This window comes from Talpa europaea, assembly GCF_964194135.1.
Source record: "Talpa europaea genome assembly, chromosome: 6".
NCBI lineage: Eukaryota > Metazoa > Chordata > Mammalia > Eulipotyphla > Talpidae > Talpa > Talpa europaea.
Window position 1 is genome coordinate 3,802,896 of NC_140072.1, and position 12,776 is coordinate 3,815,671.

The 12,776-nt window shown below is 56.8% G+C and overlaps 1 protein-coding gene across 1 annotated transcript; it reads right to left on the bottom strand.

Moving 5' to 3' along the window:
* Nucleotides 1-3,949: 3,949 nt before the first annotated feature.
* On the bottom strand, nt 3,950-12,429 carry E2F6 (E2F transcription factor 6; the record flags this gene model as incomplete). The annotated part of the gene is made up of 9 exons (XM_084236001.1): nt 3,950-4,192; nt 4,293-4,499; nt 4,758-4,795; nt 5,581-5,728; nt 6,424-6,537; nt 7,042-7,198; nt 7,702-7,918; nt 9,025-9,079; nt 12,328-12,429. 9 exons carry the CDS (start codon nt 12,427-12,429, stop codon nt 3,950-3,952), a joined length of 1,281 nt encoding a protein of 426 aa, XP_084092127.1.
* Between the last annotated feature and the right edge of the window lie 347 nt (nt 12,430-12,776).

Consider the following 12,776-nt stretch of genomic DNA (forward strand, 5'->3'; position numbering starts at 1 on the left):
TCCCTGGCAACAACTGGTGTAGAGGCGTCTTGGACTCAGGTAGTGACTTGAGAAAACAGGGTGACGTATCCAATGTGGCAATGTTGGGGGGCAGAGCTGGGTCTGCGCTCCATGGGGCCATCGGGTGAAGTGCATGCCCGGTGCTCACGGTGTCAGGTCCCAGCCTGCCCCTCTGTCCTCTGCCCTCGTGCTGGGTGTTCTGCAAACTGCGCCAGCCACACAGCCCGCCTGCCTCCCGGCTGCCTGGGTGCTGGTAACGGAGGTTAGGAAATGGACACAGGCAGTCAGCTAGGAACAGGGCGCCCAGGCCCCTAAGTCCACTTATCAGCCTGACTGAGAAATGCTCGGCTGGAACCAGGCGGCCTTCCTTCCCCGTCCACTCCCACGGCCCCAAGCCCAAGGTCCATTTATCAGTCTCATCGGAGAGTTCAGCCACCAGCACAGACACACACTGGCAGAGCCGAGGCCAGGCTGGCATGGGCAGACTCCCAGCCTGAGCACCAGGCGCTGGGCCGGTCTCCTCATCTAAGCACAAGTGTGGCGTCACCTTCTGAGATGTGGGGACCGCCCCATTTTTCCTCAGGGTGGTGGCTGCTGCCTGACGATGAATCTCTGCTCCCATGATGGCCCCCTTTATGCTGCTACAGGCTCCTTATAGGAACCCACCTCCTGGGGGGACCCACCTCTGCGGTAATGCCCCGTGCTCACTGAGCCTCGACGCCATCATCCTTGCTGCCAGAGCACCCTATGTCTGACTGAAGCAGGTTTTACTACTAACTGCTCACGGGCCCGAGGCCATGCATGGAGGGGCTGCCCTGGGGGGTCCACACAATGCCGTTCCCCGCACACCGGGCGCTGCGAAGGGGAAGAGTCACAGCCAGGCATCGTGTCCGTGTCCTAAGTGAACAGCTGTGACTGTCACTGCATTTAGAGCTTACTGCGTGGGCATTAATGTGACTTCACTGTATCCGCAGGCCCGGGGTCCGGGCCCTTCTCTGGAGGCATCTGCCCAGCCGAGAGAGCAAGTGAAGAGAGAGGAGCGACTCAGTCCTCCACTAGGGGGCGCGCGTCGCGCAAGCTTGCTGGGCTCCCCCCACCCGCAGCCGGCGGGGGATTCGCTGATGGCTGTCGGGGTTGTGTTGACCATGGTCTGGAGAGGCCAGCAAAGCTGATACGGGCTCGGTGTGAGGCTGTTTGGGCTGCACTTTTCTCTCACTCATGACCTGTGGTGGAGAAAGCCAGCTGTCCCCAAACACGCCTGCTAGGGTGGGCTGTTACGCTGTGGTTACAAGTTAACTCCAGGGAAACCCCAGGGATGTGACACATTACATGCTCCGCGGACGGCCGGGCCCTATTCCCCGGCCAGGCCCTATTCCCCAGTCTCCCGGGGCACCCAGGCTGATGGAGGTTCCAGCGTCTTGTAGCAACATCACCCCAGGGCAGGAAATCCCGCCACCTGCTGCAGGAAAGAGCTGCTGGAGGACGGCGCACGGCCCTCACCGGGACTGTCAAGTGACCTCCCTGGACTTGCCACTGGGAGGTCCAGGCGCCCTGTGCCCAACAGGGCAGGAGAGCCAGCTCTGGGTGAGGCCCAGCGACGTCCACTTGACCACGTTCTTTCCTTCCTCAACAGCAGCAGAACACCAGGCCGTCGGCTGCACGCGCTGCCCTCCCCGCAAAGGTCTTCCTAAGTGGCCCAGTTGCAGCCAGTCATTGTGAATTAAAATGAGGTGCGCAGCTTGTGGGGTGTGTCCTAAGGGGAAGTGCACCTACCTCTCCCATCATGCTCCCTGCTGACCAGCGTGGCTGGGTTCCAGGGCTCTCTGGACCTGGACGTGACTCTGGGGACAGAAGCTGAGCTTGAAGCCTTCTGGAAGGACCCTTGGTCCCTGATGCGGCCGACAGGCCCAGCAGCTCGGACTGCCCAGGTGAGACTTCCAGGTGTGAAAAGTAAACAGGTATTTTTTTAAAGTCACCGATACTTAGGGTGTTTTTTCTGTGATTTGCAGCTGAATTGGATCCTTACTAGTAAGGTGCTGACTGCAAAGTCTGTGACGGCTCTTTCCCCGGCAGCGACGTCCTTCTGCCCCTTCCAAGCCCAGTGAGCTGACAGACACAGATGTCCGGGCCCGAGACCCAGCGCTCTCTACTGGCAAAGCTAAGAGGAATCACAGCTTTAGACTGGACGGAGGGGCGGGGAGCACCCCTGCCTCTGGACCTGGCGTAACTCCAGTTTCTCAGCATCAACACGGCTGACATTTGGAGGGTGATTCGCTGCGGGGCGCCGCGCCGCACGGTGCTCAGTGACACCCGGTCCCCGCCACCATGGCCAGCAGCGTGAGACCCTCTCCACATCCGGTCATCTCGGCAGATGCTGCCCCGAGGAACGGAATTAATTGCCCACTGCTGAGAACCACTCAAACGAGCCCTTACGGGGCTCCTCCTCGGGCAAGTCAATCGCGTATTTCCGCAGCGGGAACACGGGCTCCAGAGTCAAGAAACGCCACGTAGCAGAGCCCGTAGAGGCCAGTTCTTTCCCAAACACCCTCAGAGAACCCCCCCCCCCCCCCCACTGGGCAGGTGACGGGAGGCAGCAGAGACGGAGCGTCCCCCCAGCCCAAGCCCCGAGGGGAGGCCGGCACGGCTCTGAAACGCCTCCCTCCAGCTCTTTTCTCCGCCTTCCTCAGCCCTCGCCCGCCTCGGGAGGGCCGTCCCCGAGAGCATGGACGGCAGGGCCAGCGGACCCGAGGCCGCCTGCCCGTGTTCAGAACCGTGGGAAAGTGACGGCCAGGAGGGGCGCAGCGAGACCGTCTGGGCAGGCTGAGGGCTGCAAGGTAAGTGCCAAGGCGGCGCCAGGTTGGCTCGCGGGGTCTAGGGCATGAGCCTGCGTGGGAGTCTGGGCCGGCAACGCGTTCAGGCGGCTGGGAATTGCCTCTGGCCACGCGGCCCTCAGCGTTTGCGGGGACCCCGAGGCGGGTGGTTAGGGTGGGAACATGGACTTCTGTGAAGCGCCGCAAGACCTCCTCTCGCCCTCCGGGCTGGGCGTGGCCCGTCACCTCAGAACCGTCACCGCAGGCAGCGCGTCCTTTGCTGAATTTTAGGACCCCACCTCCCTTCATCGCCTCCCGGCCCCCACTACCCCCTCCATTTCCCCTTAACTGCAGGTGTCCACAGGCCTCTCCTGCTCCCCCCCGCACGACGGGCTCCTCCTGCTCTTAGAAAGTCACCTGCAAACCTCCTGCCCACAGCTCAGCTGTCCACGGAGGACGAGGCCCCAGGCCGCCCAGCCCTGCGCGCGCCCCGTGGCACGTGCTTGTGCCCCCCTGCCCTGGGCGCTGCCCATGCAGAGAGCATGTCACCAGCGCCCCGTTCCCACAGAAGAGGGGCACGGGCGGGGAGGCCGGGGTTCTGGGGGGCGAGACCAGGAAGAGCACCAGGCTCAGCAGTATTCGAATAAGAAATGTTTCCCAAATTATGGCTTGACTCCCATTTTAAATCTTTTTATACACAGTCTTAACTTCAAGTTGCTTGAAATCTTTCTTGGAAAGCACGAGGCGCTGGCAACGAGGATGTGATGCGGACGCGAACCCTGCACAGCCGGCCGGCCGAGGACTTCAGCCAGTCGAACTGCAACTCACGCACGCACGAGCGGATTTGTTCAAACATTTATTAAGCACTTTTTATTGTGCCAGGCGTGGTGCAAGGCGCTGGGCATAACAATGATTAAGACAAATTCCCTCAAGGAGCTCACAGTCTAATGGTAAACTACTGAGTAAACTGAGGCACAGAGTGGTAAATGACTCACAAAATGAGGTAGAAATAGCTGGGAACTCGGAAACATGGGACTAGAGCCGGAGAGGGCAGGAGACAATAAACGCGTCACTGGTGACCCCTCTGACAGAAGAGGGGGGCTGCATCCAAATCTGCTGCATAAACGTTAAGATCGCTTTCACCACAACAGAGTTCGTGTCCTGCGAGGCACGAAGCTGCGAGGTGGCGGCGTGTCTGCATCTGCCTCTCGGTCCCGGGCAGGGCCTGCCTGGTCGGACGCGTAAGCACAGGGGCGGGAGTGCGGGTCAGCAGAGGGGCCTGAGACACCGCAACCAACCCAGACACGAATGCGCAGCACATCCAGGACACGCGACATGGAGGAGTCGGGGAGAAACGCTGCTCTAACCCTACGCAGAAGATTCTAGTAAGTCACAGACACCACAGAAATTAGAGGATTTGTCTGTCACTCTCCCTATATACATCATCTTGGCTGTACAGGGCGAAGGTTCACTCAGACAAACCGCGTGAGGAACATGGATGTCACACGGATACAGACCTCGCACGAGGCTCATGCACACCTGCCGCATGCACGGCACACGCAGCAGGCGTGAAGCGTGTAAGGCAACTTCTACTGTGACAGCTCCGGGTGATCCTCGGAGGACGGGGCAGCAGCCACGAAGCCCGTCCACTGAGGCCTGCACCGTCGACGATGCTCTCAGGGTGCAGTCCTTCAGCAGGCGAGCATCTCACTGACAACAAGCAGTGAAGTCACAAAAAGTTCGCTTTTTAATGCGGAAACCGTAACTACTGGGAATCTAGCGGCGAGCCACCCATGTCACTACAGGCCGTAACGCGGCCACTAACTGAGAACGCGAGAACTCCACGGGTGACGGGCTGCACCGAGGCTTAGATCTGAGGCGCAACACACCCGCATGGGACTTTCTAAAACTCAACTTCCCAACTCTCAAAGGCTTTCAGTCGCTCACTTCAAGCAGTTCTTCACTTTGCTGTGGAGGGTCTTCCTCTGAAAAATACCAGAAGAGTCTCCTAAGTGGAGGTGTGAAAGGCAGATGGGTAACAATTCAAGTGCTTAAAAAAAATTACAAATCCTTGGCTAAGGACCACGTTATTTTAATGGCACGAAGCTAGTGTTTTCATAAGTCACCACAAGCATAAACCGGAACGCACCCACGATCCCAGGCGCCGTCGGGGAACCCCTCGTCCCGACAGCAGCACCACTGGGGCCACTGCGGGACCCACGGCAGTTCTCAGCTCCCGCTGACCTCTACGGAATTTAACATGGACTTGTGAGAATATTCTACACGACAGTAAAAATTACCATAAACATGTTTAACTCAAGTTTTTATAGCTAGGAAAATTAAAAATACCTATCAGGTCTTACACGCTTATAAAGAAAACATGCGGGCCTCCCCGGTGGCGCATCGGTTGAGCGCTGGGTTGCGAAGCTGCGCACGGCCTCTGCGGCGCCAGTTCGATCCCCGGCTGCTCCCCTGCCACCTGAGGAGGGTCCCACATGGCGCGCAGACCTCTCCTGCCGCCCGCTGCTCCCCTCAGCAGTGTACTTCGGTCCTTCTGCCTGCTCTGCTCCCCGCTCTGGCTCTGGTGAATTCTCTCACCCTCCCGCGCTTCTGCCTGTACCCAGTGCATGTATAAACAAAAACAAACAAAACAAAACCAGCAAAACAAATAAATAAAGCATGCCTCTATAAAAAAAAAAAAAAAACATGCGCTTATGTTTTAAGTCATTAACATCTTAAGTGTTCCTGATCACAAAACCGGCATGTTTACCTTTATCCGGGGGTCCCGGACACCTGCTCCTGGACGCAGAGGTCCCCGCGCTGGCCGCTGTCTTCCCACTCGCCTGGCCAGGCTCCACCTCGCACAGGTACACGTCAATGGGCCCCTTGGTGCTCCGAATGTGCACCGTGATGGAGTCCTGGACACGAGACCAGGGAGTGAGCCGCCGGCCCTGCACTGTCTGCGCTTACTACAGCTGCAAAAGCCTCGGGTGATATTTCTGAAAAACTTAAATCCAGACAGCTTCCCTCTACCATGGAGTGGAGAAAACCATTCCTAGCTTTAGTCACAGTCAGCCACTGGCCAATTCACGCAGTTCAAAAACAGCTATTTGCCTGCTCAGCTATGGTTTCCGAAATACGTGCACACGTGGGTAACTCAGGCTCAGCTTCCTCTACTCAAGGAGTCAGCCCCTAGAGGAATCGGTACATCAGAGTCAAATATCAGTGTTTTGATGACAAAGGAATCTAAAATCCACTGTCATCTGAACGCTCGGCTCTCCAGAGACCTTCGGAGCCATGAGAAGGAGCTGTGCTGGCTGACTGCACGGGCCCTTCCGGCATCCACGCAACACAGAAACATCACCAGGAACTCAAGATGTGAGGGACTAGAAGAAGAGCGAGCTGCCCCTGACCACCGGCACGGACTGTGGTAACAGGGAGAAAGTGAATACTCTGTGCCGGTTCCTCCTCTGTGCGGGAGTGGCCGTGACCGCCACCAAGTGTGAAGCGCTGGGCGGACGGTGTCCACCAGCTATAGAGTGGTGGCACCTGCAGGAAGCAGAGCCGGGCAGCGGCCCCTCCCTCTTGAACTCACGTGAATGCAGACACCTACCTCTCTGGGAGCGGGGACGTCCAGTCTGGTTTCTTCTGGAGCTTTCACTGCAAGGACGATCTGCTCGTGGAACGCCTGGATGCTGTGGATGTCCTGATACGTCACGTATGCTAGCGTGAGGCTCTGTCAAGGACACTTCATGGCCAAGTAACTTATCTCTTATCACACACATAGTCAAGTCAGGAAAACAGTTATTTCACATGCATTGTATCACAAACACTTCTTACGATTTCATAAAGTGTGCTCCAAAATTTATAATCCACATAAAGAATTCCTTTAAATTGTACTGCATGGTCACATTTCCCAGAGAAAAGCATTACTCAGGTCTGAATCCCTGACCCAGCACGACCCAAGAAGGCACCTAAATCCCCCGCACTCCCTTTCCGGCTCATTGTGGGAGAGCACCTATGATTTTGGTGAGAATCCCCTAAAATGCAGGGTGGAAAGAAATCTATAAAAAGTAGAATCTAAAAGAGTAAGTCAATCAGCAGCAGTTTTTTATCATACTCGCCAAGTTCACTCATCCAGGGACTTCCCCGCTCACATCCTGAGCCCATGCGGACCCAAGCAGCCTGCTTTGATAAGAGACATTTATAAAAAAGGTACAGTTAAAGGATATCTTTCGTTTTCTTTGTCATCTGTTAACTCAAACAACTGCTGAGCACAATCCTTAATTAACTCATCCAGAGCATCTTCCATGGCAGATAAGTCGGAAAGTTCTTGCTGCAGCTTCTTCTGCTGAGGTACTGCATCAAAGTTGTTCAGATCAGACCCTCTTTCAAAGAAAAAGCAAAAGGTCAGCATCAGTAGCCACCGGATCACAGCACAACACGAGTCAGGCCACGAAGTCTCCCCAACGACAGCCACACTGCCCTGCCGTGCACAGACCCACTGTCTGACAACCTTAACTGACGCCTCAACCCCTGCTAACGATACCCAATTGGAACAGAGGGAACTCCTTTAAGAACATCTATATAATCTATATAATCAAATATACCCTCCTTAGAATCTTTAAAAACGAAACATTTTAATACTGATAATTATTCCATTTAACTGTCCACAATGTCAGAATGACAGCGTCTATGGCTCCCACTCAGTCCCAAGGGGTGATTATCTTTCGGGAAAACACAAAAAATTTTTATAAATCCTTTTCTAATAGCAAGTCACGTCTTTGTTTTTTACCGTCAAGGCACTGGTGGCATCTAGCTCGTTCCAAGCATGGCGCTGCCACTAACGAAGAGGAAAAGCACAGTCACGACAAGCCCGACACCCACTCACATCCATCTGATGTGGTTCTTGGACTTCTTCTCCACCAGGTCGATCCCGTCCAGGACGTTGGTGATGTCGTACACCCTGCGCTTGCGCACGCCCAGCTTCGTCGCCACCTTGTTTAAGTCGAGGATCCCCCCAGGAGCAGATCTGACCAGATCCATAAACTTTCGTGTTAAGTAAACCAGCGATACATCAAAGCGAGGTCTCCTCACTTTTAGAGCATCTGGGAAACAGAACAATCATAAAACGTTAGGTATTTCTTCTCAACCCATGAAAACATTTACTGCTTCTTGTTTAGTCAAAAGACACTAAAATCCTACAATGAGACCAAATCACAGCTGATTTTTGTGAAATACATTTCTCAAATTGGATAAAAATTAGCCTGTCCCAGGTTTAAAAACAAAAGGTCTTAGGTTTAAATACAGCATTATGTGACATAGGCAGCCCGTTTCCACAGAGCTTGTGAATTCTCAGACGTAGTGCAGCTTACCAGGCTGGGTGCTCAGTCTGCATTCGTGCCGCCATGCACGAGCAGAACTGGAAGTCATCTTTTAAAATTAATTTTCTCATTTGGTCTTCAAGTTAAGAGATTATTTAGAAATAATCAAAGGCAAAGACCTGGCTTTCCTTTTAACGTCTGAAACATCTCTACACGTGTCACAGTGCAACTCTGCTCAGGAAGCTTTTGGAAGAGCTCAAACTAGCTTTCTTTAGGACAATGATGATACAGCTTGAGGGAAAGGTATGTTTTAAAACATCCACTCCCCGGCATTAACAGGTATATAAACGAAGGGGGAAAAGTCTCAATTCCCTCACCCATGCCCCTAGGAAGAGGATTTTGATTTCCCACAAACACTCTCTGCCCCCCCTTCCGCCACACATACACAAATCAACATGTGTAGCTTCTTAAAACAAAAACAGGAACGTGCTGGAACATGCCATTATTTTAGAGACCTGCTATTTTTAACTCAATATTGGAAACACCCTGACTTGTTAAATGTATTTCAACATTACTCTTAATGAATGGTATTTAATTACATATGGAGTATCTGTTAGGCAGATGCCATACTGGAAAATCAGATTGTCTCCAGTTTTACTCTTTTGCACAAGTCTTCAGTGAATCTCCCACAGATAAATTTTTGCATGCATCTTTGTTTCTTTTAGATAACATTGAAAATAAGGGATCGCTGAAGAGGGTGGTTTTAAATGTTTCTGTACACTGCTAAAGCAGACACCCAGGTTGCAGATTCTATCAATTCACGTGCATTTAAGACAAATATTTGAAATCCCATGAAGCAAATTCTGGGACCTACTCATTAATCAACTTACTTCTCATGGAAACATACTGCACGTTATCTTCTAAATTAATCCTTATTTTTGATGGCTAGAAAAAAGAAGATATTTAACTTAGTGATGTATAAACAACAAGTCACATGGCCGGCACTTTACTGGGTAACAATCTTCTTTTCCCACCTCAGGCCCGGCTCAGAGACACTCGGGGTCTGGCTCCAGACCACCGCGATGACGCGCGCACGCGACAAGCAAGGCGCCGCCTGGCTTCGAGAGCACAGAGGCGACGTTCACACTGTGCTGGAGTCTGTTAAGTGTGCTGTAAGCATGTCTTTAAAAAACCCAGTGGACACACCTCAATTTTAAAATATTCTCTAAAATATGCCAACCATCAGCTGAGCTTCGGAAAGTGGTGCTGACAGACTTGCAAAAAAGTGTACTATCTGCAAAGCACAACAAAGCGGTGCGGGGTGTGGGGAGCCAGTCCTGGAGGCTGGTGGGGGCGGGGGGAGGCCTGGGTGTGCCTGGCGAGGCTCGCTCGCATAGCTCTAGCCACAACCACCTGCAAACAGGGCGCCAACAGCGGAGGCTGAAGGGCAGGCCCATCAGCATCAAGGGCAGAGGAGCCAAGCAACTGGCAAGGCTATTTTCACTTTCACCCCTTCTGCTAACACTGCGCGAGGCCAGAGTCCCTGCAGCAGGAGTTCGGAATGTGCTCAAGCCCAAGTCATGGAGAGCTAGAGGGCTTAAGTTGCTGTATCTGAATTTCTACCCCATCTGCTGGGGTACTACAGGAGCCGGGGTCACACTACTGTAGAGACCGTGATGTCAGAACGACTGCGACGCAGACCGGGGCTTGGAGGGGCTCCCGCCAGGGCAAGGCCAGACACAGCAGGCACCGCTGTCCAGTGACTGAAATCAGCCTGCGGGAAAACACAGCCCAACAGCCTGACTCATCTCCCGACCGCAAACTATGAAGACACGACACTGTCATGCTCTGGAGACACCAGAGTCCACGGTCCCCAGCCTGCAATTCCAGAGATTCCCGAAGTGCTCACGGCAGTGACACGTTCCTCCCCTTTAGAGTCAAAGTGGTTTCTGGCTTAAGACGGGGCTCAGGGGCTACACACTCCTAGATGTGGGGAGATGCCGACCTCGCTCTGGACACGGCGCCTCGCCACTCCACGGCAGCTCCCCTGAAGGGAAGTGAGACCGTCTGGACACTGACCGCAAACAGAGGAGGCCGCTGCTGTTTTTGGTTCTGAAGTCGAACCGCGCCTGGCATATCTTGAGCACTTGGTCAGTATTTGTTAAGCTAGAATGGAGAGTGACATGGAGATGGTGACAAGGCGCAAAGGCCTGGAACGGACCCCCCTGGGGGAGCGCAGAGCCTCGCACCACTGAAGGAGGTACAGCCTTGATTTGTTTTCGGCTACAGCTTTCGTCACCTGGACAATTTCCGCCTGAAGCTCAAGCCCGGGAGAGTTTCTCTAGCTACTCGCCGACTTGGGTCACCTCTGCACAGCAGGGTCAGGGAAGCAAGGGAGGGGGCTCACAAAAGGAACGCCCGACCAGTCTTGAGGGGACGGAGGCCTCTGACAACTGATCTATATAGATCAAGACATGAAGGAGGTTAACTAGGAAAAGTGTGTTTTAAAAAAAAAAAGTTTTTGGGGAAAGGGAATATGGATATTTAGGGATACAAAAGAATACAGAAAATTTTGCAACTGGAAGCAGTTCAGGAGAGGCAAAACCAGGGGCCTGATTATACCTTGAAGTTTCTACCCTACCCCGAGGGCACGAGGGAACCATGATAAAGCCTTAGGCTCAAGGAGTGCTCAGAAGCCTCGAAGATGGCCACGACGGTCAGTTAGTACGTGGAGAAAACAGAAAGGCTGGGGCAAGACCAGATGCAGGAAAAACGGATCAGAAAAACGGATGACGGTTCCCAGTGGCCAGCACTGGTGAGGACCGAGGTGATCAGGCTGGGAGGAGCAGGAGTGGGTTTGGAAAAGGGTGAAGGCAAGAGGAGCCCAGGCTACGACCCGGGCAGACGGCAGGGTTGTTGCTGCCGGGCAGAGGAGATAATTCAATATGGTAGGAGCTGACATCTAAGTAGCGATGGCCAGTCCGGGGCTGGAAAACGGATTTGAACTTATAGCTTGGGGGGTTATGACGACAGGCAAGAAACCCCCAGAGGGGTCGTGTTTAAGGGGGTGTCTCTTCTGGTAACAAACACAGCATTGCTGGTTCTCATATCCTCTAGCGCAGGCCCGTCAGTGTGGACGGCAGCCCTGTCTGGAGAGGTCAAGGACACCCCGTGTGAGGAATGTGGGAGCAGAGGGTCGACGCACCAACATGCAGGGAACGGCCAGAGGAGGAGCAGCTCGAGGAGAGGCCAGGAAAATCAAAGCAAGATTCAGCGGCCAGTTTCCCGGAGCGAGTGACCATCGGGGTCCAAACCGCGGTGGGGAAGGGGCGGAGGGGCTGCGGGCGCCCGCGGCCTGGGGGAGACCCCGCGCTGGCAGGGAACTGGGGGGGGGGGCGCTGAACACTTGGGGGCGCCCCCCAGGTCCCCGTGAAGGGGGCAGAGCGCGCCCAGCGGGCGGGGGCGCATGGAGTGGGGGGGGTGTTCTTACAGCGGGGCCGGGCTTAGGACACAACCTGCGGGCTCAGGACGTCATTTCGAGCCGGAACCTGGACGGGCGACGCGGCTTCTCTCCCGCGGACCCGCCGGGTCCCCCGAGGTCTCGGCCTCCTCGGGCCGCACCACGCGGAGCTCCCTTGGCCGCGCCCGCGGGGTCACCCGGGGCGCCGCTCGGGGTCACCCGGGGCGCCGCTCGCGGCTATTCCTGCGCCCTGAGTTCCCCGCGGGGACTGGGCACCGGCTTCGACGCCGTCTCCAGCAGCGGCGAGGAACCCCGAGTTGCAAAAACGGGGGGTAATGGAAAGCCGGGGACCCCGCGAGGCCCCGGGGGAGACCGCGGGGCGCCAACCTGCCGCCGCCCGAGACGGAGCGACCGCGCCGGGGCGTCCGCGGGCGGGTGGGGTGTCCGCGGGCGGGGCGCGGGTGGGGCGTCCGCGGGCGGGGCGCGGGTGGGGTGTCCGCGGGCGGGTGGGGTGTCCGCGGGAGGCCGCGGGGCTGGCATGGCCGCGGGGGGCGCGCCCAGCCGCAGGCGGCCGAGGGGAGCCCGGGGCGCGCGGGGCGCGCGGAGAGCGCGGGGGGCCCGCGGGGCCGGCGCGAGTGGGGGACGGCGCCCGCCCCGCCCGCTCCCCGGGGCCCCCCGCGCGCCCCCGCCCGCCCCCCGGGCCCCCCGCCCCCCGCCCCCGGCCCGCGCTCACCAGCAGGCCCTCCACGTTGATGGGGTCCCGGCAGCGGCGGCGCACGGTCTCCTCGCGGTCCACCAGCAGGCTGGCCAGCTTGCGCGCCGGCGGCTGACTCATGCTGCCCGCGCCGACACCGAGCCCGCCGCCCGCCGCCCCCCGCGCGCCCCTGCCGGGCCGGCCGCGCGCGCGAGCCCCGGGGCCCCGCGCAGCGAGAGCGGGAGGCGAGCGCGGGCGCCGCGGAGCTCAGGGCGCCGCCGCCGCCGCCGCCATCTTGCGCATGCGCACTGCGCCCGCCCCGCCCCGCCCCGCCCCGCCCGCGGCGCCCTGCAAAGGCCGGCCCGGAGTCCACGGAGCGGACGGCGGCGAGAAGGAAAAGGTGGCGCAGGAGCGCCAAGGTCGGGACCGGGGCGGGCGCCGAGTGGCCGCGGGGTGTCCGCGCTCTGAGCCCCGGCGGCTCAGCCACT